The sequence below is a fragment of the Chiloscyllium plagiosum genome, unplaced genomic scaffold (assembly GCF_037043375.1).
Source record: "Chiloscyllium plagiosum isolate Xiang-an unplaced genomic scaffold, Cpla_swu_hap1 HiC_scaffold_7, whole genome shotgun sequence".
Taxonomy (NCBI): domain Eukaryota; kingdom Metazoa; phylum Chordata; class Chondrichthyes; order Orectolobiformes; family Hemiscylliidae; genus Chiloscyllium; species Chiloscyllium plagiosum.
Window position 1 is genome coordinate 79772460 of NW_028270145.1, and position 26934 is coordinate 79799393.

Genomic DNA, 26934 nt, shown 5'->3' on the forward strand with positions numbered 1-26934 from the left:
TTTTTGATATTGAAATAATCTAGACTCTTGATGTATAAAAATAATCTATTCATTTAATGTTTTTAACTTTAAAGAAATTTGTTTAGGACACCTAGAAATCCATGATTTCAGAAAATGCAGGAGGTTACTTAGCAACTAAGCACAGCACCAGTCCCAAGAGACTTAGCATGCTGGCAATATCAAATGCTTGGAATTGGAACAAAAAGAAATGTTGATCTTTCAAAATATTCGCTGGAAAAGTTAATAATTCATGCACAAACCAAAAATTTCCATGGAACTCTCATTATATCAAACTCTCACCTTAGTAGCTTCCTTTGACAAATCAAATGGAATTTGCTGTCGAATTTTTGGAGGCAACTGGGACAAAACTTCATCCTTCATTCGTCGAATCATTATTCTACTCAGGTATCGGTGAAGCTCATCTAAATTGGAAGCTCCTTTGCAATCCCACTGAGCTCGTTTGCCAAAATACCTGTTGTAATATTTAATGTGCTACATCAGATACACGTTCTCATTTTAACACAGCAAATTTGCTGAAATATTTTAAACATAAAGAAGTGAGGGATGATATATACATCCATTTAATTTTCAACTGTATATCCTCCCTACAACTTGGGAGAGAATTCAGTTGTCAGAATTTCATTTAAAGAGCCACTGAAAAGACCAGCACACTGCAGGCAAGTTTCAGAGAAAGGTATCTCAGCTGGAACTGCACCTTACAAACTGCCGAAAACTAATATGTTATTGCTAACCGAAAATGTTAAATAAATCACATTCTCTCAAACATGTTTGCCCAATATCACTTTGGATAACAAAGATTAAATATCATGCAGTGGAGTTTTAAAAAAAATTCATTTGTGGGATGTCAGTACTGCTGGCTGGCCAGCACTTATTGCCCATCCCTAGTTGCCCTTGAGAAGGTGGTGGTTAGCTGCTTTTTTTTATTTTAAAACCTGCTGCAGTGCACCTGCTGTGGGATGATACACAATACCACAAGGAAGGGAATTTCAGGATTTTGACACAGCAACAGTAAAGGCACAGCAATCTATTTCCAAGCCAGGATGCTGAGTGATTTGGATGGGACCTTGCAGCTGGCATTCCGATGTATCTGCCGTCCTTGCCCTTCTGGAAGGAAGTGGTGAGTTTGGAAAGTGCTATCTAAGGATCTGCAGTGCATCTTGTAGATCATACACACTGCTGCTACTGAGCATTGGTGGTGGAGGGAGTGGATGTTTGTGGATGCGGTGCCAATCAAGCAGGCTGTTTTGCCCTCGGTGGTGTCAAGCATCGAGTGTTGTTGGAGCTTCACCCATCCAGGCAACATTCACCCATTCCATCACACTGATGACTTGTGACTTGTAAATGACGGATAGGCTCAGGGAAGTCAGGAGATGTGTTACGTGCTGCAGTATTCCTAGCCTCTGACCTGCAATTGTAGCCACTGCGTTTATATGGCAAGTCCCGTTGAGTTTCTGGTCAATGTAACCCCTAGGATAATGAGAGTGGGGGAATTCAGTGATGATAATACCATTGCCTGTCAATGGGTGGTGGCTAGATTGTCTCTTATTGGTGATGGTCATGGCCTGGAATTTGTGTACTGTGAAGCTTACTTGCCAGTATCTAAGCTTGGGCTGAGAAATGTCTAAATCTTGTTGCATTTGAACATGGATTGCGTCAGTATCTGAGGAGTCGTGAATGATGCCGAGTACTGTGCAATTTTCAGGGAACATCCCCATTTCGGACTCTATGATGGAAGGAAGGTCATTGATGAAGTAGCTGAAGATGGTTGGGCCCAGGATACTACTCTGAAGAACTAGTGCAGAGATGCCCTGGAGCTGAGATAATGAACATCCAACACCACAACATCTTCCTATGTGCCAGGTAGTGTCCAAGCAACGGAGAGTGTACCCCTTGATTCGGGTTTTGTTAGGGATCCTTGATGCCACACTCGGTCAAAAGCAAGTGCAAATGTAGTGTCAATCAAGCTGGTTCTTTGTCCAGGCTTGTGACAACCCTCGAGTGTTTTTGGACTGCTAATATAATCCAGGCAAGTGGTGAGTTTTCCATTGTGCCTTGTAGATGGTGGATGGATTTAGAGGGCTCAGGAGGTGAGTTACTCACTGCAGGATGTCTGGCCTTTGACTTGCTCTCGTAGCCACAGTATTTATATCACTAGTCAAGTTTGGTGTCTGGTCAATGGTAACCCCCACAGTGTTGATGGTGGGAGATTCAGCGACAGTAACAACACACAGTCAAGAGAAGATTTTCTTGAAGAGTTGCAAATATCACTGAACATTGTGCAAACACCAGCACAAATCCCCATTTCTGACCGTCTGACAGACAGAGGTCATTGATGAAACACATGAAGGTGGTTGGGACAAGACACTGTCCTAAGGAACTCTTGCAGAGATGTCCTGGAGAAAGATGACAGACTTCACCCAAGATGGCGACAAAATAGGATGCTCTTGTGGGAGCTCCTCTGCTCTGCTTGTTCTTTTTCCTCTTCTGTCCCCATAGAACTGGAGGTAAATCCTGGAGCAGCGGCAGGCACCAGTAGCAAGTCCACAAAGCTGTCAGTCTCTGAGCAGCATGTGGTCTGCAAAGCCCAGGCCGAAGCCGGCTCAGGGGAGGCAGTCCTGGAACTTACCTTGGAGCAGCTGTGGGCTGTTAAGGAGCAGACTGGGGCTTGGAGTGGCGACAGCTGTTGGACTGGGGTCTGGCGCAGATGGTTCGGCTACATGCAGAGACTCTGCATTGAGCTGCTACAGTGCAAGGTCCATTTGAAATTTCCTACTTTACTTTAATGTCAACTTTTAATATTGTCCTATTTTTAAACTTATTTGTCAACTCTGTAAAGTAATGTAACTACTTTTATTCCTCTGCTGCATCCAGAATTGTACCTAGGTACTTGTACCTAAGATGTCACCACAAAAAGGCAGACATTGTCAAAGCTTTTCACTGTACTCCTATAATGGAACACACATGACAACAAAAGGATATTCTATACTCTAATCATTTTCCTATCACTCAACCAATGGAGAGTTCACTCCATTTCCAATTGACTCTAGTGAGAGTTGGGCTGCCTCATGTCTTACATGGCATAAACGTGGCCTTGATGCCAATTATCTATTAAGTCAGAATTCATTCTGGGTTCTAATTTGTCCAACAGTAACTGGCTGGGATCATAACAATCTACTTCTCTCTCGAAGGCGCTTTTTGACCTGCTGAGAATTTTTAGCATTTTGTATTCTTACCTTTGTTGTCAAAACTAATAACAAAGTGTTTGGTATGATATAAAGATGAAACAAGCTGATTTTTCAAAGATGCAATCTGTTAATAAGTTATTCTGGAAAATAAATAGGGTGGTCAGTTGGTTAGATTATTCAAAAAGCAGCAGAAAATAAGAAAAGAGTCAGCTGAACATTGCTGACCATGAAGTAGTTTTCTTATTTCAGCATGGCTTACCACATTCTAAACAATGACTGTGGATTTGAAAGAATAATTGCTGCTTCACTTTTCCAATTACTTATCTTACCTAAGATGAGCATTGCAATATTTCTTAGCATAGTCAGTCCATGTTCCAAATTTTCTTGGATGCAATGCATCAATCTGCATGAAAAGCTGTGAAAACATTAACAAAAAATAAAATCAATGGAAAAAAACAATTAACTTCTAAAATACAAAGATGTTCTTGTATCCTGTAAGATTATATTACAAATGAAAGGTATCTAATATTTCATTAAAGCGACTATAAAAACAAAAAAAAAGCAATGGCTGCTATTAGGATCACCTAAAAGGATAACAGAAAAAAAAAATTATCATGGATATTTATACAAGTTATCCAAAGGTCAGCAAGCTCTCAAAGACTGCATTTGGGTATTGAAGGATTTTGGAAGACAGGATACAAAGTCAGAAACATTAAACAGAGTTCCAAAGGGAAAAATGAGATGCTGTTCTTCCAGATTGTGCTGGAGCACTACAGCAAGCCTGAGACAGAGATGTTGGCCAGGGAACATGGTAGTATGTTGAAGAGGCAGGTCACAAGAAGCTCAGGGTCATTTTTGGATAATGTGGTGCTCTGCAAAGTGGTTGCCCAGTCCGTGTTTCATCATTCTAGTGTAGAGTAAAGGAGCACATGTCACGCCTTCTGTGAGTCATCCATTCCCAACACCTACCTACACCCCCATTGCACCTTCTCATGCAATCACAGAAAGTGTAACGTCTGTCCATTCACCTCCAAGGATCCAGGTACACCTTCCAGGTGAAGTAGTGACTTACCACACTTCACTCAATCTATTCTATTGTACTTGCTGCTCAACCTTGGTTAACAAGGGATGTAGAACATCGAGTCAAGTGGAACAAGAAAGCTTACCATCCAAGGAAGCTTAAGGTTGAGAAGGCAAGGATCATACAGGCCTCTACAGGGTTGCCCGGTAGCTAGGAAGGAACTAAAGAATGGACTTAGGAGAGATAGTAGGGGGCATTAAAATGCTTTAATTGGGGATGAATAAGGAAAACCCTATGGCAATCTACACTTATGTCAGGAACAAAAGGATAGCCAGAGTGAGGGTAGGGCTGATCAAAAATAGTGCAGGACACTTGTGCCTGGAGTCAGAGGAGGTAGGTAAGGTCCTCAATGAATACTTTGCTTCAGTATTCACGACTGAGAGGGACCTTGACGATTGTGAAGACAGCGTGAAAAGGTTGATAAGTTGGAACAGGTTGATGTGAAGAAGGAAAATGTGCTGGAAATTTTAGAAACATAAGTTCCCTGGGCCAGAAGGGATATATCAAAGTTTACTACAGGAAGTGAATGAAGATACTGCTGCGCCTTTGGCAATGTTCTTTGCAGACTCAGCCTTACATCTGTGGTGGGCAAATTATTGGAGAGGATTCTGAGAAACAGGATTGATGATTACTTGGAAAACCATAGTTTGATTAGAGATAGTCAGCATGACTTTGTGAGGGGCAGGAGCTTCACAAACCTTATTGAATTCTTTGAGGATGTGACAAAACACATTGATGAAGGTAGAGCGGTGGATATGCTGTACATGAATTTTAGCAAGGCGTTTGATAAGATTCCCCATGATAGGCTCATTCAGAAAGTAAGGAGGCATGGGAGATAGGGAAATCTGACTGTTTGGATATAAAATCGGCTGGTCCATGGAAGACAGAGGGTGATAGTAAATGGAAAGTATTCAACCTGGAGTTCGGTGACTAGGGGTGTTCTGAAGGGATCTGTTCTGGAACCTCTGTTCTTCGAGATTTTTATAAATGACTTGGACGAGGAAGTGGAAGAGTGCGTTAGTAAGTATGCCGATGACACCAATGTTGGTGGAGTGGTGGATAGTGTGGTAGGTTGCAATGGGAAAATTGACTGCATGCAGAACTGGGCTGATAAATGGCAGATGGAGTTCAACCTGAAAAAGTGTGAAGTTGATTCATTTTGGTAGGTCAAATTTGAATACAGAATATAGGGTTAAAGGCAGGATTCTTGGCAGTGTGGAGGAACAGAGGGATCTTGGGGTCCACATCTTATTGATCCTTCAAAACATTACCATTTAAGTTGATAGGGTTGTTAAGAACGGTTATGGTGTGTTGACTTTCATTGACAGGGGGATTGAGTTTAAGAGCTGCAAGGTTATGCTGCAGCTCTATAGAGCCCTGGATGGACCACAGTTTTAGTCGCCTCATTATAGGAAGGATGTGAAAGCTTAAGAGAGAGTGCAGAGGAGATTTACCAGAATGTTACCTGACTGGAGGGCATGCCTTATGAAGGAATGTTGAGGAAGCTAGGGCATTTATCATTGGAGCATAGAAGGATGAGTGGTGACTTGATAGAAGTATACAAGATGATGAGAGACATAGATAGAGTGAATGGTCGAGACTTTTTTCTTGGGCAGAGTTCGCTATCACGAGGGGGCATAAATTTATGAGGTGATTGGAGGAAGGTTTAGGAGAAATGTCAGAGGTAGGTTCTTTACAGAGACAGTGATGGGTGCGTGGAATATACTGCTAGCTGTGGTAGTAGATTCAGAGATATTAGGGACATTTAAGCAACTCTTGGATAGGCACATGGATGATAGAGAAATGAAGGGTATGTAGATTAGTTTAATCTTAGAGTAGGATAACAGGCTGGCATAACATCAAGGGCTGAAGGGCCTGTCCTTATCTATGTTCTAACTGCTCTACACGAGGGAGACAAATGCAAACTGGGGACCACATTACAGAACACCTATATTCTCTCTACAAAAATGACACTAAACTTCCTATTGCCTGCCATTTCAACATGCCACCATGTTCCCCGACCAACATTTGTCTTGGACTTGCTGCAATGCTCCAGCAAAACTCAGCACAAGCTAGAAGAACAGCATTTCATTTTCCACTTGGGGACTCTGCAGTCTTCTGGATTCAATATAGAGTTGAACCATTTTAGTGCCTGAGCACTTTCTTCTGTGTCTTTACCCCAACCCCCACACGCCAGCCCTTGTTATCACACAGGTTGCCATCAATACCAACCCATTGTCAGCCACTAACAGTTTCCATTAGCAACGATTCATTCCCTCAGGCTGACCTTTACCCACTCCTTTGTCTGTTCATCTGCTGTTCTCTCTATCCCGACTTATTAGGGATAGTCAACATGGCTTTGTGTCTCACAAACTTGATTGAGTTTTTTGAAGAAGTAACAAAGAGGACTGATGAGGGCAGAGCGGCAGATGTGATCTATATGGATTTCAGAAAGGCGTTCGACAAGGTTCCCCATGGGAGACTGGTTAACAAGGTTACATCTCATGGAATACAGGGAGAACTAACCATATGGATACAGAACTGGCTTAAAAGGTAGAAAACACAGGGTGATGGTGGAGGGTTGTTTTTAAGACTGGAGGCCTGTGACCAGTGGAGTGCCACAAGATTCGGTGCTGGGCCTTCTACTTTTTGTCATTCACATAAATGATTTGGATGTGAGCATAAGAGGTACAATTAGTAAGTTTGCAGATGACACCAAAATTGGAGATGTAGTGGACAGTGAAGAAGGTTACCTCAGATTACAACAGGATCTTGACCAGGTGGGCCAATGAGCTGAGAAGTGGCAGAAGCTGCATTTTGGGAAAGCAAATCTTAGCAAGACTTATACACTTAATGGGAAGATCCGATGGGGTGTTGCTGAATAAAGAGAGCCTGGAGTACAGGTTCATAGCTCCTTGAAAGTGGAGTCGCAGGTAGATAGGATAGTGAAGAAAGCGTTTAGTATGCTTTCCTTTATTGGTCAGAGTATTGACTACAGGAGTTGGGAGGTCATGTTGCAGCTGTACAGGACATTGGTTAGGCCACTGTTGGAAGATTGCGTGCAATTCTGGTCTCCTTCCTATCGGAAGGATGTTGTGAAACTTGAAAGGGTTCAGAAAAAATTTACAAGGATGTTGCCAGGATTGGAGGAGAGGCTGAACAGGCTGGGACTTTTCTCCCTGGAGAGTTGGAGGCTGAGCGGTGACCTTATAGAGATTTACAAAATCATGAGGGGCATGGATAGAGTAAGTAGGCAGTCTTTTCCCTGCGGTCGGGGAGTCCAGAACTAGAGAGGACATAGGTTTAGGGTGAGAGGGGAAAGATATAAAAGAGACCTCAGGGGCAACTTTTTCCACACAGAGGGATGGTACATGTATGGAATGAGCTGCCAGGGGAAGTGGTGGAGGCTGGTACAATTGTAACATTTAAAAGGCATTTGGATGGGTATATGAATAGGAAGGGTTTGGAGGGATATGGGCCAGGTGCTGGCAGGTGGGACTAGATTGGGTTGGGAGATCTGGTCAGCATGGACGGGTTGGACCGAAGGGTCTGTTTCCATGCTGTACATCTCTATGACTCTCTGGCCTTCATCTCCACCTATCGTTTACTCCTCTCCTCCCAACACCCCCCCCCCCCCCCCCAACTACTCCATCTTCAGCATATATACCAGCATTTCCCTCACTACAATCAGCTCTGAAGAAGGGTCGCTGGACCTGAAACATGAACTCTGCTTTCTCTCCACAGAGTCTGTCAGACTTGTTGAATTTTTCCAGCAATTTTAGTTTTTGTTTTTGATTTCCAGCATCTGCAGTTCTTTTCTTGCAACATTATGCATATGGACAGTAGAAATCATTGACATTCAAACATCCTTCAGAGACGAATATTCAAGCAAATAAGAACACACATGCAAATTAGGCCTTCCCCAGACCTCCCTGCCCCGGACGCTTTGCCATGCAGAAAAATTCATGGCTGACCTGAATGCGGCTTCAACTCCACTTTTCTATTTCCCTGATAAAACCTTTCACTCCCTTGTTAATAAAGAATTTACCAAACTCAGCTTTACGAATATGGAATGACCTTCCGTCTATTGCTTTTGGGGGTAACAGAATTCCACAGGTTAATCATTCTCAGAGACAAAACAAAATCATGCTTAATTGGTAGATCCCTCTTACTCTAAACTGTGTCCCAAAAGTTTTAACTTCCCTATCAAAGGAAACATCCACTTGGTGTCATACTTGTCAAGTACCCTCAGTCTGATGTGCTTCATTAAGATAAGTTCTGTCTTCTGAACTTAAATGATATGGGCCCAACCTGTCTAATCTTTTCTGGCAAGATAACCTCTTCATTTGAGAAGTCAGTCAAGTTAAACTTCTGTGAACAGTTTTGGATGCAATTTCATCCTTTCTTAGGCAAGGAGACCAAAGTGTACACGGTACTCCAAATGTAATCTCATTAACGTGGCGTGTAACGGCAACAAAACCTTCCAACTTTAACCAAACGTTTTTGTTGAAAGGACGTTAAACAAAAGTTAAGTATTCTTTTAACAATTTTTATACTCAATTTTCCTTCCTGATTACTAGCTGTACCTGCATATTACCATTTGTGATTCATATACTAAAATACCAAGATTCCTCCACGCTGCAGAATTTTGCAATCACTTTGCATTTAAATAATATAGTGCTCTTCTATCCTCCTCCAAAATGGACAAGATTCATTATCCTACAGTATACTATATCTTCCCTTTTTCTTACCCAGTTACTTAAACTGTTGGTACTCCTTTGTAGACACCTTATGCCCTCTTTACAACCAGAGAGCATTTAAACTCAAACAAAGGCAAAAAGAGTAGCCATTCAGCCTACCATGCCTGTTCTGCCATTTATTGCATGATTGCTGGCCATTTACCTCAACATTACTTTTTCGTGATATCCTTTTATTCTTTGATGTTACTAGTGTCCAGATATCTATTAATTAATGTTTTGACCTAATGAATGACTGAGCAAGCATAGCCTTCTAGGATAGAGAATTCCAAAACTCAAAAGGAATGCTGCAATCCTTGGTTGGTTATTTTAGAATGTTTGGTGGTCATTCAATTTCTGCCTGTATGCTTCTAACCTGTGGAGTGATCACTTGTCTAAAATGTGTTACTCACATAATTCTCTGCTTTGTGGATGCAGAACAGTAATCCAAGCCATCCCTTAAGTTCTGAAAACCAGAGTACAAGCAGTTGGTGACACTTGGAGAAAGGGTGGGTAAGCGGAGCTGAGGCCATGAAAAAATCAGCCATGATCATACTGAATGGTGGAGCGGGCTCGAAGGACCAGATGGCCTATTCCTGCTCCTATTTCTCCTGTTACTGCCTAAGTGTTCATCTCATAGAGACGGCATGGGCATGACTTCCTAAAAAAATTCAGAATGTATATACCACGAAGCCAAACTGACCTGCCAACCAATAACTTTAAAGTAATGGATGACAATTAAGCTCTGTATTACCAAAACCTTGATCCATTACTTGAAAATAAAAACAGTAAATGTTGCAAAAATTAACAAAACTCGATTAATTTATGTACTTTGAAAAAGGTTATAAAAATAATATTAACAGACTCACCTCTTCTGGGCGACTAAGTGCAGGAGTTCCTGTCAACAGAACTGCCCTCGCAGCTTTTTGCACAATAGGTACCAAAATTGTGCTTCGTGCTGCATTACGTGACTTTATATAGTGAGACTCATCAACTATGACAACTTGGAAATTTTGCTCGTAAAGAGCATCCACTAAAGTCTGTGCATCATTTGTTAACAGACCATAGCCCAAGATGGTAATTTTGCTGGTTGGAATTCTCCTACAAAGTACAAACAAGTTGTTATGAAAATATTTTTATAGACAAAATTTTGCATGAATACATTTATAATTTGCAGGCTATACACAATTACACAATTAAATTAAAGCTAATCATGCTTGTCAAAGTACATCATAAGTAAAGAAGCCACTAATATAGAAGTTTGTGACCTATTCCATCAATTTTAGGTACTGTTCACTTATTAGGGGGCTGATCAACCCTATAATCCAGACTGTTTCATATGTACGATCTGATTGTTTTTCATGAGGTTAATAAATGAAAACTCTAGCACTTTTAGGTATCTTGCATTTATATCATGTAATAATGTTGATGTATTTTAGGACATTCATCAGGAAATAATGATTTCATAAAATGTATCAAGAGTTAGAACAAATTGATGCAAGAGTGGAGACTAGGACACTGGATGAAAAGATATCAAGCTTGATATTCTCGAATGAGGTCCTGGAACTCAAGGGAGGTCCTTCCAACCCCATATAATTGAAAAACATAGGAACAGGAGTATGCCACTTGGTATCTTGAGCCTGTTCTAACATTCATTAAGATAATTCATCTTTCGGCATAATGATGCATGTTGAGATTGATCTATTTTCACATATCTGATTAATTCACAAAATCCAGTTAAACAATATCACAGTCGGCACCCAAGGAAGTTAGAAATACTACCAGCTGTAATTTATAATTTTCCTCACTCTTTTCCACACCAACTGAGGTTACCACGAAGGACTCTCCTTCTCAACCTTTCCCCTCACCCGAGGTGCAGTGACCCTTAAGTTAGCAACACCACCAATTGTCCTTCTCTCATGACAAAGCAGCCCCATGGTCCTCTGGGACTACCTTTACACAGTTTTGTTGTGCTTGCCACACAGTGTTTTGACCCTTTTATTCAGCAAAGAACTGTGAGTCAACTCCTAATGGTAATAAGAAATGATCATTATCTATTCCAACACAATCACTACAAACTAGCAATTAACACTACAAATCTAATTAACTATCTAATACTTTAACTTAACTTTGAATGATGAAATACCACCACACTAGATCTTGCTCAATGTGGCGACAATCGTCTGGTCTTCTTCTCCCAGTGGTCTCAGGGTCGTCTCCACTTCACAGGTGTTGGTCTCGAGTTACCACTCCTGAGGGTGGTGTTGCAGCAATTCTTACACTTGGAAGTTTTCATGCCCTTTTTGGAGGGTCTTTGATGTCCACCAATAGATTGATCGGACCCAGTCAGGCATTGATGTGTTGATGGTCCTTGGGCCTCCATTTCTGAAGGTTTTGGGGCACATAGGTCAGATAGCCTTTCCCAAATAAGGCTGTCAGGTGTCCCTTTGTTTGGGAAATAGCTCAATGTTTCCTATTGTACTGTGAATGGGCTGAGTCAATTCTGATGAAGGACTTTTGCCTGAAATGTCGAATTTCCTGCTCCTCGGATGCTTCCTGACCTGCTGTGCTTTTCCAGCACCACTCTAATCTAGACTCTGGTTCCAGCATCTGCAGTCCTTGTTTTTACTCAATTCTATTTTGTGCTGTCTGGGTCTGCAGTTTGTTTATTTCAGTATTTTTAGTACAAATACTTTTGGCCAACACTTGGCTCAATTTGTCGTAATTTTTTTTTAAAAAAGAGTTTTTTTTTCCTCCAGAGAGGATGTAATTGGCCAGGCTCCAACCAGGTTGGGTTTGAAAGTCTTTTTTGGGGCCCTTTTTGTTTACCCCTAATAGATAATGCCTCTGGCCTAAGGCTTTCATGACTTAAAAAAAAGGTATAATCAAGCGGAAATGCCCAGCTAACTGTGTAGCTGGACTTTGTTTAGATTAGAATTTTGATTCAGTTTAGCAGCAGTGTGTCAAGAAAGGCTGCTGAGGCAAGTCCAGTCAGGTATTCTAACTTCAAGCCTGTAAGCTTGGCTTGTTTCATTTTAACCCTTTGTGCTAAGAGATGTGTTTATTGGGACTGTTGCAAGTATTTACGGAACAGCATCATTAAGTCGGGATAGTCTCTGGTTTTTGAATAGTTATCAGGTATTTATTTTCTGTTCTTTGTGTTTCATTCCGTAATTTTGTAAATAAATTCTGTTTGTTTAAAACTTGGTAGTCAGATCAGCTAATTCATTCTGGGAATTATTTGCTTACCTAAAACAAACAGCAAAGTTACGGTCTGGGCTACCTGCTTAAAAATGTTTTGAGGGGTCGGGCCTGGTCAATAACAGATTTCCCAGCATGCTTTATTATCTGGATTTTCTGAAGTTTTCTGGATTTTGAGCGGCCCGTCCAGCCAGTGTCCCTAATGGACTAACTGCCAATTTTTTCAGCCAAGGGGTTTGAAAAGGAATTCTAAAACAAGGATTTCACATTTTGAGTGAAGGTTATGTCATCTCAAGAAAATCCAAAACAACATCAATGAAACTGAACATTTTAATGTGTTTTAAAAAAAAGCTGCAGGTATCTTCTAAGCAATCTGTTCAGAGATCTTATTACATACCTCTACAGTAGGTGGAACTTGAACCTGGGCCTTCTGGTTCAAAGGTAGAGACACTACCAGTGTGGCACAAGAGCTCCTTATATATTTAGATATATTGATATGCAGTTTATAAAGCTCTGGTTAGGCCCCATTTGGAGTACTGTGTCCAGTTTTGGTCCCCACACCTCAGGAAGGACATACTGGCACTGGAACGTGTCCAGCGGAGATTCACACGGATGATCCCTGGAATGACAGGTCTAACATATGAGGAACGGCTGAGGATACTGGGATTGTATTTGTTGGAGTTTAGAAGATTAAGGGGAGACTTAATAGAGACGTACAAAATAATACATGGCTTTGAAAAGATGGATGCTAGGAAATTGTTTCCGTTAGACGAGGAGACTAGGACCCGTGGACACAGCCTTAGAATTAGAGGGGGTCATTTCAGAACAGAAATGCGGAGACATTTCTTCAGCCAGAGTGTGGTGGGCCTGTGGAATTCATTGCCACGGAGTGCAGTGGAAGCCGGGACGCTAAATGTCTTCAAGGCTGAGATTGATAGATTCTTGTTGTCTAGAGGAATTAAGGGCTACGGGGAGAACGCTGGTAAGTGGAGCTGAAATGCGCATCAGCCATGATTGAATGGCGGAGTGGACTCGATGGGCCGAATGGCCTTACTTCCACTCCTATGTCTTATGGTCTTATGGTCTAATGGAAAATATCTTCCACAAGAAAATGCATCATGTAATATCAATATAGCTGATGTTTTGACTGGTTAACAGTAGCAAATACTACAACCTATTTTCATATATTTAAATACTATGTTTCATTTCTTTCCCCATACAAATTACACAAGTTCATTTATTGATCCAACAACTTTCAGAGGAATAATTGTCTTTTTTCCCAACCCTCAACTCTCACATAAAGACACCCACTTATGAACTATTACAATTTTAACTATCTTCAAGGGAGAGAATCATACTGTGGGACCGATCGAGGAATCTTCCTTGTGTCTGTTACAAAATCCATTACATTATTCTGAATTGCGTATTGCTGTGGCTGAGAAAATTTGCTGAGAGGTCGAGTGGTTTTAGACCTTTCAGAGGAATCTCTGTCACTGTCTTTCCTGTGATTCACCTCCTCAAATATCAACCACTGAATGATTTTGTAAAGCATGATATAATATTGGATACACACTGTGCAAGTAATGTTGCAAATAATGCCTAGATCTGAAACTCTTAAGCCTTAGTTGCCTCAGTGTCAAAACTAAACTGATCTCCAGAGACATGCAGAGTGACACTGCCCACTCCAACCAGCTTTACAAACTACTTTTAATTGTTTTAACACTGCAGACTCAAACTCAGCCTGTCTCTGAATGCTCCAAAATAGAAATCATGTCAACCTAATATTCCACCTCTCATAAATGATGATGACGACAATTACTTCTCATATCTTGATAGCCATTTCTCTTAAAACGTCACGACTGAGGAGGATACCCAACATCAGATTAGCTGCATCAACTTGGCCTTCTACCAACTATGATAATGAGCATGTGAATGAGATTGTAACAGAAAGATAAGTCAATTAGAGTCTTAGCACAGACTTCTCATCACCACACTCCTACATTTGGTGAGACCTGGACTATGTACCAAGAATTCATAGGCACACTTAATTCCATAGAAATTCTACCAGCAATACCTCCACTACATCTTAAGATTTAGTGGGAGGATTGTCAAACAAATGCTCATCTCATTATTGAAGTGAGTTTCACAAGCATTTGGACAAAACCCCAACAAAGTCAACTGAAATGCACTGGAAACTGTACCCAGATGGTCAAAGATGTCTCCCTGTTAGGTCTTGTTCTCCCAGGTCTCAATGGCCAGCATTCCAAGTGAAGACAAAGAAAATACATCAAATATACTGAAGCTTCTTTGAAACACAGCAGCACTGACAGGAAGAGTTTGCTACCAATCCTTGAAAATTATGACAAACTGTTCATGCTTTGTGTCACAATATGCTAATTTCAAGGCAGGGCTATAGCAGCAAAGGAAACAAATCCTGCACTTTAGATTGCACCACCTCATGGAAGTCGATGTGGGTCAAGAATTTCTGTGGGTCAAGTCGATGTAACCCACAGAAATCTGTGGGTCAAGAATCAGTTGGACACATGACGAATCATGGTTGAAATACGCAACCCCAAGGAGACATCATCATTGAATCAAGGAACAGACATCGCTGGTAACACCAGTTCAGAAGGATCAAACAACTTGCGACTAACCACATTAAACATTTTCAATGATGCAACATCTTAAATGGTCATTCGAAAACTCAGTGTACATGCTAAGTCTACCAGATATTTTTGGTAAAATTCTATTTGAAGGCTGACAGACAAGATGAATACAGTGATAATCAAGTCTCCCCAAGGCTTGCATTAGTGACAAAATTCTTCAAAAGGCCAATTTAATGCATTGAATGATGGGTGGGGATGCAGGGACATGGGGTTGGTAGATTTCCATAAAAGGATTGATTGGTCTTCATCATCTCTATTCGGCTTTGTGAACAATATTATTCTTCTCCAACGGTTGCCAGAGGGACAGTGCAAGAGGACGGTGTCGAGTTGGAGATTTGGATCTGGAATACAGTGGGGGGAGGGGAGATGAGGAGACTGGTGAAATCAACATTGATTTTGTGTAGTTGGAGAGTCCCAATGCAAAAGATGAGGTGTTCTTCCTCCAGTCATCAGTTGGCTTGGATTTGGCAGTGGAGGAGGGTCAGGACTTGCATGTCCTTGGCAGAGTGGGAGGGGCAGTTGAAGTGGTCGGCCACAGGGCAGTTGGATTGTTCAGTGCGTGTGTCCCAGAGATGCTCTCTGAAACGCTCCGCAAGTTGGCGTGCCAACTCCCCAATATACAGGAGACCACACAGAGCAAAAGACACTGTAGATGAGGTGTTTGGATGTGCACAAAAATTTCTGCTGGACGTGGAAGGATCCTTTGGGACCTTGGATGACGGCGAGGAGGGAGGTGTGTGCACAGGTTTTACACCTCTTGTGGTGGCAAGGGAAGGTGCTGGGAGTGGAGGGCGTTGCAGAGGGAATGGTCTTTGTGGAATGGTTAAAGGGGTGGGGAGGGAAATCTGTGGTGGTGGGGTTTGTTTGTAGGTGGTGGAAATGGCAGAGGATGATGCGTTGTATCTGGAGATTGAAGGGGTGGAAGTTGTGGGGGTGGTGGTTTCTATCCTTGTTGCGGTTGGAGGGATGGGATTCAAGGGCAAAGGTGCAGGAAGTAAGGGGATAAAACTGCTGGGCGTTGTTGGCAAGGGAAATTGTGGTCCTTGATGTAGGAGGCCATCTGGGAAGTTCTGGAGTGGAAATGACAGATGCAGCAGAGGCAGAGGAATTGATAATAACGGATAGCATTTTTACAGTGGAAATCAAAATGACAAACAGCAGAGGACCCAAAACAGATTTCTGCGGTACACCACTAGTAACTGAACTCCAGGATGAACATCTCCCCATCAACCATCACCCTCTGTCTTCTTACAACTTGCCAATTTCTGATCCAAACCACTAAATCATCCTCAATCCCATGCCTCCATATTTTGTGCAATGGCCTACCCGGGGGAACCTTATCAAGCACCTTACTGAAAACCATATACACCACATCAACCGCTTTACCCTCATCACCATTTCAAAGAACTCAGTAAGGTTTGTGAGGCACAACCTACCCTTCACAAAACTGTGTTAACTATCCCTAATCAACATATTACTTTCGAGATAGTTATAAATCCTATATCTGACAACCTTTTCCAACACTTTACCCACAACCGAAGTAAGGCTCACTGGTCTATAATTACCAGGGTTGTCTCTGCTCCCCTTCTTGAACAAGGGGACAACATTTGCTATCCTCCAGTTTTCTAGAACTATTCCTTTAGACAATGGCGACAAAGATCAAAGCCAAAGGCTCTGCAATCTCCTACCTGGCTTCCCAGAGAAACCTGGTATAAATCTCATCTGGCCCAGGGGATTGATCTCTTTTCACACTTTCGAAAAATGCCAAGTCGTCCTCCTTATGAACATCAATCCTATTTAGTGTAGTAGCCTGTACCTCAGTATTCTCCCCGACAGCATTGTCTTTTTCCAGTGTGAATACTGACGAAAAATATTCATTTTGCACTTGTCCTATCCCTCAAACTCCACTACTGTCACAACGTCCAACTACTGTCCATGATTTGCCCTAATCTTACACTCATCATTTTTTTTCCCCAGCACCCATGATGTGTGTGTGCAGGTGAGAGACACAAGGTGCACAAATCTTTATTCAATTTCCACCACCAGGAAGATAGGAAAACACCCGAGTGGCCAGTGACAAGCAGTGTCCTTCACATCAAAGGGCAATGCTGTGTGATCAAACAGTGAAGGGGACGGCAGGGACTAAATCAAAATAGAGTTGGAGGGGGAAATAATGCACTTCACTCCCTGCGGTGCCCACCTCTCCCTGAGCAACTCCAGGGTGTTGGTGGATACTGCGTGCTCCTCCAAGGACACCCGGGCTTTAACGTAACCGCAGAAGAGGGGCAGGCAGTCGGCCCTAACGACCCCCTCCACGGCCTGCTGCCTGAACCCGTTTATGGCCAGTTTGGCCAGGCCCAGGAGCAGACCCACAAGGAGGTCTTCAGACCTGCCCTCCCTCCTCCGCACCGGGTGCCCGAAGATCAGGAGCATGGGACTGAAGTGCAACCAAAAGCAGAGGAGGAGGTTTTTGAGAAAATCAAAAAGGGAGTGCAAACGCCTACACCCAATATACACGTGGTCCACGGACTCCACAGTGCCACAGAACAAGCAGTTGGGCTGGGAGTCCGTGAACCACCGCAATCTGCGGTTGCAGGGGACCGCTGCGTGCAGCGCCCTCCACCCCAGATCCCAGAGAGAAAGGGGGAGGACTCCCACGTAGAGAGCCCTCCACTGGGGATCCCCAACGCCCAGTGGCAAGTGGGCACGCCAAAGCGTGTCCGGACGGTGGATGAGGGAGAAGAGGTGGACAGTGTGCAGCAGCAGTCCCTGAAAGGGAACAAAATTAAAATTCCGGAGGCGGCTCAGGTTGTGGGGCACAGGCTCCCGCGGAAAGTATGGGATCTTGGGGCCAATGTGAAATTCCGTCCGGGCTGGGGTGAGCGCGGGCGGGATCCCACCGCACGTCTGAGCATCCAACTGGTGCACTACGTCGGATCCGAGCACCGCCGTTTTAAGGCGTCGGATGGCGGTGGCCACGTACCGGACGTCTACCGCTGCCATGCTCGCTATGTCCTGCGGCAGCATCCAGCCCAGGTCCCCGGCACCCAGCACGTCCCTGACCTCTAATCATTTTTTTATTTGTGATATACCTATAGAAAGCTTTAGGGTTTTCCTTGATCCCATCTGCCAACAACTTCACATGTTTCCCCCCCACCTTCTTAGTTCTCTCTTTAGGTCTTTCCTGGCTAGCTTGTAACTCTCAAGTGCTTTAACTGAGCCTTCATGTCTCCTCCGAGAGGCATAAGTTTAAGGTGAAAGGGGAAAGATTTAAAAGGGACCTAAGGAGCAACCTTTATACCCAGATGGTGGTATGTATATGGAATGAGCTGCCAGAGGAATTGGTGGAGGCTGGTACAATTGCAACATTTAAAAGGCTGGGTGTATGAATAGGAAGGGTTTAGAGGGGTATAAGCCAAATGTTAGCAAATGGGACTAGAATAATTTAAGATATCTGGTCAGCATGGACGAGTTGGATAGAAGGGTCTGCTTCCGTGCTGTAATGGTCTATTACTTAAGTAAGATTCAGCTGCAGACAAGGTAGATAGAGGAGAATTAATACAAGGAAATTTTGAATTATTTGTTAATGAAATGCAAGTTATGGCTCATCTGCCAACTCTGTATTGAAGGCTGATTGGGGCAAGAAAAAAAAGAAACAAATAAAGAGGCTTATCACTTTCGTTCAATGTCAAAATACAAAGAATAGATTAATTTGATGGTAAGAAAATTGCTAAATTTGGATACATTTGAGTCTCAGCTGGTACAGTTCATGCAGATGAGAATAAAAGCCAACAGACTGAGAGCCCCTACAGTCTTGAGGTGAAAAATATAGCTTACAACTGATAAGATGGCCTGATGTAATTTATCAAACATGATGGAATCGTTTTCCCTTAGGAAAGTTTATATAAGCTGCAAAAAGAGGTTTGCCTTCAAATTAAGATGATTTATTGATCAAAAAAGGAGCAGCATAGAGGGAAAGAAGTAATACTACTGTGAAATACTCTGAACAGAAGGACACAAGGGAAAACAACATCTTATTTATTTCCAGCCTGAAACTAGATTATTTTAGTTGCAACGCTAAAACTTTAAGTTCAGTTTGCCATTTTGATCAGGATTCACAAGTTGACAGAGTAAGAGGCCTGTTAGATAAATGATTTGGAGATGCCGGTGTTGGACTGGGGTGTACAAAGTTAAAAATCACACAACACCAGGTTATAGTCCAACAGGTTTAATTGGAAGCACACTAGCTTTCGGAGCGACGCTATTTCAATCACCTGATGAAGGAGCATTGCTCCGAAAGCTAGTGTGCTTCCAATTAAACCTGTTGGACTATAACCTGGTGTTGTGTGATTTTTAAACTTTGTTAGATAAATGATAGCTAAGCTGTGACAATCATATCATTTCAGTATCTTTACCTCTTCTCAGAGATTCCAATGTGGTGGATCTCTCAATACTTTGTTTATAAAGACTGATGGCTTCTAAATAAGACAAATGTTCATGCATAGTGTGCCCAAGACTTGCATAATGAGTTCCAACACGGATGATTAGCATTGCTGCCTCACAGCACCAGGGTCCCAGGTTCAATTCCAGCCTCAGTCTGTGCGGAGTTTGTACATTCCCCAGTGTCTGCGTGGGTTTCCTCCGGGTGCTCCGGTTTCCTCCCACAGTTCAAAGATGTGTAGGTCAGGTGAATTGACCATGCTAAATTACTCATAGTGCTAGGTGCATTAGTCAGAGGGAAATGGGGCTGGGTGGGTTACTCTTCGGAGGGTCGGTGTGGACTTGTTGGGCCAAAAGACCCATTTCCACACTATAGGAAATCTAATCTAAAAAAAAACACATTGCTGACTTTTGTAATTCAGGCAATAACACGATAACACAACGATCAACTTAATCTGTTACAATAATGCTAAATATAGACTGTCAAATTTTAACTTGCACATCTCATTGTTAAATCGGAGATCTGGCATGGACTAAAATGCGTTTTAAAAAAAAAAGGAACATGGACTTCAAGTGGCGATTGTAGATCACAGATTGAGGAAAGCTTTCTGAGACCCAGATGGAATAAACAAATCTGTGTTGAAAGTAATATTTTAACCATGAACATTGAAACTGGGTCACTGATTTGTCAAGAAATAGGCGTCTATCTAATTCACTTGCATCTAACGGTTTTGTCTGCCAGTTTACGAGGTTGTAAAGATAACGAAGATAAACTCCAGAGTACACAGTGAACTTACACTTCAACAGCTGCTTTTAAGCAGCAGTGTACAGAGAGGGAAAAGTGGATTTGTAAGCAGTTAGAGGTTTCTCTTATCATCCAGGAAAAAACAAACCTGGTTGGTGAAAAGGCGATTTGGAAAACCAACGTTTACCAAGAACCGAATATATCTGCAGATTCTGCTACTGCTGCATATGAGTCAATGATCAATTTTTAATCAAAAGGGAATCAATGGCTACGGACAAAAAAAAGTGGAGTTGAGGATTGACAGAATAGCCATGATCTCACTCAATGAGAGAGCACATTTGACTGGCTGAATGGCCTACTACTGCTGCTATGTTATGGTTTTAATTAACTGTGGCTTCAGGTTTAATATCTAACATTAAAAAGATTCTCAGGACTTCCAACTATAATCTAAATTTCTCTGCCTGTTCCAGACACTTTACCTTGCAATGAAAATAGAAAGTGCTAAAGAAGCTCAAGGAGTCTGACAGTACCTGTGGTGAGAAAACAAAGTTAATGTTTTGAGTCTAATGGCTCTTCAAAGCTGGAAAATAATGGCTTATATGATGACAAAGTGGGTGGATTAGTGAGGGTGCTCCACAGCAAATGATAGAGGGAATGCTAATGGTAGTAAAGGATAGGCCGAGATGCAAATTAAGTGTTAATGATGAGTGTGAATTGAAGAACAAAGTCAGATATGCCAAGGGCAAATAAGACACAGCAGAGCGTGTGAGGGACAATCAAAATTATAGACAGACTTAATACTCTGAAGTTGTTGAACTCTGTCATCATCCCAATTGATACTACATTGGACAAGTCAAATCCCAGACTGAAATCTGGTTTCATACGTCATATTTTGTTTTCTTTAGTTTTAACAAGATGGTCTTTCACTAAAACACAAGCATGCGTTGTTGCAAATTTGGTTTTATCAATAACACAAAAGTTTATTATTCAAAAGAGATGAAGATAGAATAAACCAAATTATTCACAGAAAACAAATTTAAAAAGATTTCAATCTACACTAAAATAGATGTCCATTATTTTCTGATACACCTTTTTAAACAGTAGTCACATCAGAGATAAAGAACTTCCTTCTCTTTCACTTCTGTAATGCTTGATTTAATTGTGGCTTTAATGATATCATTGAAATTTGAAAATTGAAGAGCTGATCATCCTTTCATGAAGTCTTTGTACAACTTGAAGTTTCTCAGTTTGAAGGAACTCCTTCAAAAGATTGTAACCATACACTCCTAGTCTGGAATGTTCAAACTAAACTGATTACACTGATGTAATCTACCTTTTTAACAACTCCAAACTATCATCTTTCATCGGAAGCAATTGTCCTATACATCCCGTTTCAGTCAAAACTTTGAGTTTTGAAGCTCAGGTTGAAGTTCAGTCAAAACTTCTGCAAAAATGCCTGAAGGCTCTGAAGGCTTTGTTTCTCAATCTATCGATGTTTCCCCACTAAAAAGGCACAAAACAAAAGCTCAAATGCACAACATGGAGGGATGGTAAGGAAGAAATGGGGAGCTTTCAGACCAGGAGAAAGTGAGGACTGCAGATGCTGGAGACCAGAGTTGAAAAGTGTGGTGCTGGAAAAGCACAGTAGGCCAGGCAGCATCCGAGGAGCAGAAGAATCGACATTTCGGGCATAAGCCCTTCATCAGGAATGAGGCTGGTGTGCCAAACGGGTTGAGATAAAAGGTGGGGGGGGGGGGTTGGTGGGAATTTGGGGGAGGGGCGCTGGGAATATGATAGGTGGAAGGAGGTGAGGGTGATAGGCCAGAGAGGGGTTGGGGGCTTTCAGACCAACTAATAGGGGATGAATGTGTAGAGGGATTCCAAATCTCACCAGTTCCTCTGCTGTGGTCTAAATACTGTAGTTGCTGGAAAGCAATCTGAAATAAAGACAGACAGTGCAGGAAAAACTCTGTCTGACAGCACCTGCGGAGAAAGACTTAATACTTTAAGTCCAATATGAATTTTCTTTCGAACTGACGGCTCTTCTGAGCAGTTCTGAAGAAGTCAGATTGATCTTAACTGTTAACTCTGCTACTCTCTCTACAGCTGCTGTATGACCTGTTAAATTTTGCCAGCACTTCATTTTTATGCTGTTGATTTCCTTCATGAAGTTGCCCCAGACCCCACAAGAACTTGCTCAGTGACATACAATTACTCTAGTCTGTCATTGTGCACGACATCGTATATGACCTTCAGGAGGTCTTCCACCAAAATGCTCACCCTGATAATTTGAGAATTTTTCTTAAAAAAACTCTGCCCTTCAAATCCCTCCATCCAGACAAAAAAGGCTAAATTGCTAAAAATGTGTCATTGTTCCATTCAAAAGCTAAAAACGGTGAAATTTCCCAGTCAGGAAACAGCTTGTAGTGACTAATCAACTGGTACAGGCTGATAGTTCTGATGTAATCTTGGAATGAAAAGACAGGTAGGAATTCATATCACTGACATTTTAATTGGCTTTTACTTACTGAGATATGTTTAGATCTTGCTTATTGAGAAAAAATGGACATTTTTCACAAGCTCACCCTATGTCATTTTTCGACTCAATTAGATTGAGGTCATCTGGATTCAGTTCAGTAATCCATTTTTCTATTTCTTCAATCCAAGGATACTTGAGAGAGGATGGGACCACGATCAACAAGGGCCATTCCTGTTTATAGAGGTATGCCAGTGCAATTGCTTGAATAGTCTTTCCAAGGCCCATCTGTAAAAATTAAATATATTTAATTATCTTGCAAACAATTAGTTTTCTTTAATTTAAAAAGATACAAAATGTAGAAGATCAGGAATAAAAACAGCTGCTATATCAACATGCATCTGAAGGAAGCAGCAGTTCTACCATAGGTTTACTCAGAATACTCAGTATAAGTACAGTTCCCTTCAACAGACTAACTCCCATTATAGGAAGAAAATTGTTGTGCGCATTCTTTCCTCTACATCTATCGCATTTAGATATTTTCGAACTAACCTATCCAGAGATGTATTACGGGCCTCTGGAGCAGGTGGGATAAACTGAGGCAATGTCACAGAACTCTTCTCCTTGTTATTTTAATCAATCTGTTCAGATATGCTCCAATGTGCCTCTTGAACAAATAGAACTTGAACAGGAGATCTTTTGGCTCAAAACTATATATTAAGGCCCATTTAAAAGAGTGCCAATGATAGATATGTTGTAATCAATCTGTCGACTAAACTGGTAGGACTTGACCCTGGATCTTCTAGCTCAGAGGCATGGACACTACCAACGTAACACAAAAGACAAACTGTTAAACTGGGCATAAGGATAACAAGGCCAGTGACATTACCACTGTGCAATAATCAAACCCAACCCAAAAGCCTCAAAACCAAGGAGGCCACTTTTATCTGAAATGCCTCCTGCCCGATTTAAAACAGCTTGAAAAGTAGGTTGCACTTCTACACATATGGGCTAAGATGCAATTCCAAGCTGTATCTGGAAGTGAATCAGGGATCTCTTGATCGGTAGTCAATTGCTCCACTCCTAAGTTAATCACCCCAACAAGCCTGCCATTTTCAAATCAATCTGTTCAGATGTGTTGCAACATGTCCCTGGAATAAATGGCATTTGAATCTGGGCCTCTTGGAACATAGGTACAGGCACTACCAAAAATGCTACAAGAGACCTTTTCTTGTTTGTTGTTTTTATATTTTCTTTCAGAGATGTTATTACTCACCTATGGAGCAGATGGGACTTGAACCCAGAGACCCAAAGTGCCATAAGAACCCTTTTCTAGCATGTGTTTGAATTTTCCCAATTAAAATCAGCTTCTTTTAGTCACAATTGCAAGAATCACATATATGCAAAGGGCTCTTGTAGTAGCATCCCTATCTCTAAACCAGAAGGCCTGGGTTCAAAACTCACCTGCTCCAGGCTGATTATAAAATATCTACACATATACATACTGATTTGGCATTGCATTTGTAATATGAGCTTGATAGAAGTTTACAAGGTAATGGTCTTGGTAATCAGTTAATTCAAAGCCTTAATCATATACCATAATTTGCATGCACGTTGAACATTTCATACTTATTAAAAAAATAATTTGTGGAGTGTGAGTGTTGTGCTGACTTCTTGAACCATTGCAGTCCCCATGCTGTAGGTTGTCCCACAAAGCCACTAAGGAGCGATTTCCAGGATTCTGACCCAATAACACTAAAGGAATGTCAAGCCAGAATGGTGAGTGGCTTGGAGGAGAACTTGCAGGTGGTGGAGTTCCCATGCAATTGCAGCCCTTGTTCTTCGAGATGGAAGTGGCCTTGGGTTTAGAAGGTAATGTTTAAGGCTGAGGTGAATTTTTGCAGTGCATCTTGCAGTTAGTACATGATGCTGCTATTGACTGCCGGTGGTGGAGGCAACAGACATTTGTGAATGTGGTGCCAATCAAACAGATTGCTTGGCCCTGGGTGGTGTCAATCTTTGAGCTTTATTGGTGCACGCATCCAGGCAAGTGGGATGTATTCCATCACATTCCCTGCTTGTGCCTTCTTGATAATGAACAGGCTTCAGGAAGTTGGGAGGTGAGTAACTCACTCCATTATTCCTAGCCTCTGACATGCTCTTCTGGCCACTGTATTTATGTGGCGAGCCCAGCTGATTTCTGATCAATGGTAAACCCAGGACATTGATAGTGGGGATTCCATGATGGCAACACCATTGAATGTGAAAGGGCTTGATTGGTTAGATTGTCTCTTATTGGTAATGATCATAACCTGGCATTTGTGGGGTGTGAATGTTACTTGCCACTTGTTAGCCCAAGTCTGAATATTGTTCAGATCTTGTTGTATTTGAGCATTGACTACTTTGTTATCTGAGTAGCAGCACATGGTGGTGAACATTGATTGATTGATTAATTGCACAATCAATCATCGGTGAATATCATCAGAACCTTATGATGGACAGAAGGTCATTGATGAAGCAGCTGGAAACGGTTGGATGTAGGATAATAGCCTGAGGAGCTCCTATATTTCAAATTTCAAAAGTACAACAGGGAGGTACAAGTCCATGTAGCATGATAATTCATACAAAAAACATGATTTTGATTTATTGTGAATAAACCTCATCTTAAGTGACCAACTTTTAAGGATCTCAGTTTGTTTATTAAGATCATTCTTCCAATTAAATTTTCAAATTATAAAACATTCCCTAATTTGTTAGCTCAACCTTAAAGATACAGAACAGATTTCTATAATCACATTCAAATTAAGTTTTGGTTTTGTACCAAAGCTGTTAGAGGCACAAAGCAAGCATCCAGATACAAGAAACTCCAAGGCAACATCCAAAATTGTGTTAGAAGATACTAAACAAAACCAAATCATATCACAGACTCAATATACAACACATCACAATCAAGTTTACTTCCCCAGGTATACACTTTGTACGGGTTTCATTAGCAACCTGGTCATTTTGTTGAAATGTTGTCCGTCATTATTTTTGCCAGTTCATTGACCTTTGGAGTTTGTTCTTAGGCATGTAAGTTGTGTCACACATTTTAGAATAAATGAATTTGAAGAATAAATGCACAATAAAAACAGTAGGGATAAAGGCCTTTCAAGTTAGAATAGTCAGAGGTATAGAGAGAGAGAGAGAGAGAGACAGACAGACTTAAATTATAGATTTAGTGCATTCAACAGTAATTAGTTCATTAATTTGAAATATTTTCCAGCTTTCAAGCCCCACAGTCATAAGTCTAAAAACTTAGAGCTTTTTTTATTTCTGCTATAGAACAAAGCAAAGGTAGTGGAGAGAGATTTGGAAATCATTATTAACTTTTAAAAAATTAACTGATGTGACCATTATACTTACTCATTATATAAATATTTTAAAACACATCCAGATAAAATATAATTTCGCTGATGCTTTCTTAATTCCTGCTTTTACTTGCAGATAGCTAATTTAAATAGTATTACAACCTGCCCATGAATGAGGTATCAAATTCATTCAAGTTCAATCACGGGGTATCCTGAAATGGTTATGCTCCCAAGAGAAAAGGGATGAACTAGTTTCCTTTCTTTACTTAACACCTCCCACTCAGTTGGTCATAACGACTTTGATATAAAAAACACTTCCAAGGTAGAGAACCTTTCCCAGCTCAAATGTTTTCAAAGGAGCCAATTTAATGAAGCTTTCTTGGAGTTAATGAAGGAACACATTATTAGCTTCCAAAGAACTAGAAAAGATAATGAAAATGCAGCATATATGCACAGATTACAAACGAAAAGTGAGTCCAAAAAGTGAAAGTTAAAAAATAAGAGCATAAATCACTTTTTGATTTGTTGTCCATGAATAAGTTGTGAGCCAATGTGGATGGTTCCTGGAGCTTTGATAGTGGAGTAGTTGTTCGGAAATTTTTGGTTCTAGCTGAAAAAATGTGTCCCCTTTCCTCACTTGCGCTCTTTGCTTTCAGACCTTGAAAGTGGCCTGCTGATGTCTGGTTTTCAGCAATTAGAGACATTTCTTTAAACCAGCATACACAATATCTAGCAGAAATTAACATACCCCTTCACAGCACACTTCAGCATAGTGCAATTTCAGCCACAAACTAGCAAACAAGTACATACAGAGGGCTACAGTTAGTTTTGAACCAACTATTTTGAGTATACCTGGAAGGGTACAACACAAACAGGTCTTTCACCCACAACTACCTTTTCTGCCACCCCCCACCACATTTCATATGCAGTCCAGGATCAACCCACAATAGGTCAGAGCTCAGATTTTTAAATGGCATCTCTTGCTTTGAAGCGTTAAAGTCTGAAGTTCCCTTGACACTTGAACTGTGGCATT

At 41.4% G+C, this 26934-nt stretch overlaps 1 protein-coding gene across 3 annotated transcripts in view; it reads right to left on the bottom strand.

The window, feature by feature from the left end:
* Nucleotides 1–26934, bottom strand: part of zranb3 (zinc finger, RAN-binding domain containing 3) — a 178803-nt gene that overhangs the window by 93652 nt on the left and 58217 nt on the right. For all 3 annotated transcript variants that reach the window (XM_043694035.2, XM_043694033.2, XM_043694038.2), the window contains 4 exons: nucleotides 22661–22839; nucleotides 9893–10124; nucleotides 3536–3621; nucleotides 301–472 (listed from right to left, as the gene is read on the bottom strand). In XM_043694035.2, the coding sequence (XP_043549970.2) occupies nucleotides 301–472; nucleotides 3536–3621; nucleotides 9893–10124; nucleotides 22661–22839 (669 nt within the window). The remainder of the gene's footprint in view (nucleotides 1–300; nucleotides 473–3535; nucleotides 3622–9892; nucleotides 10125–22660; nucleotides 22840–26934) is intronic.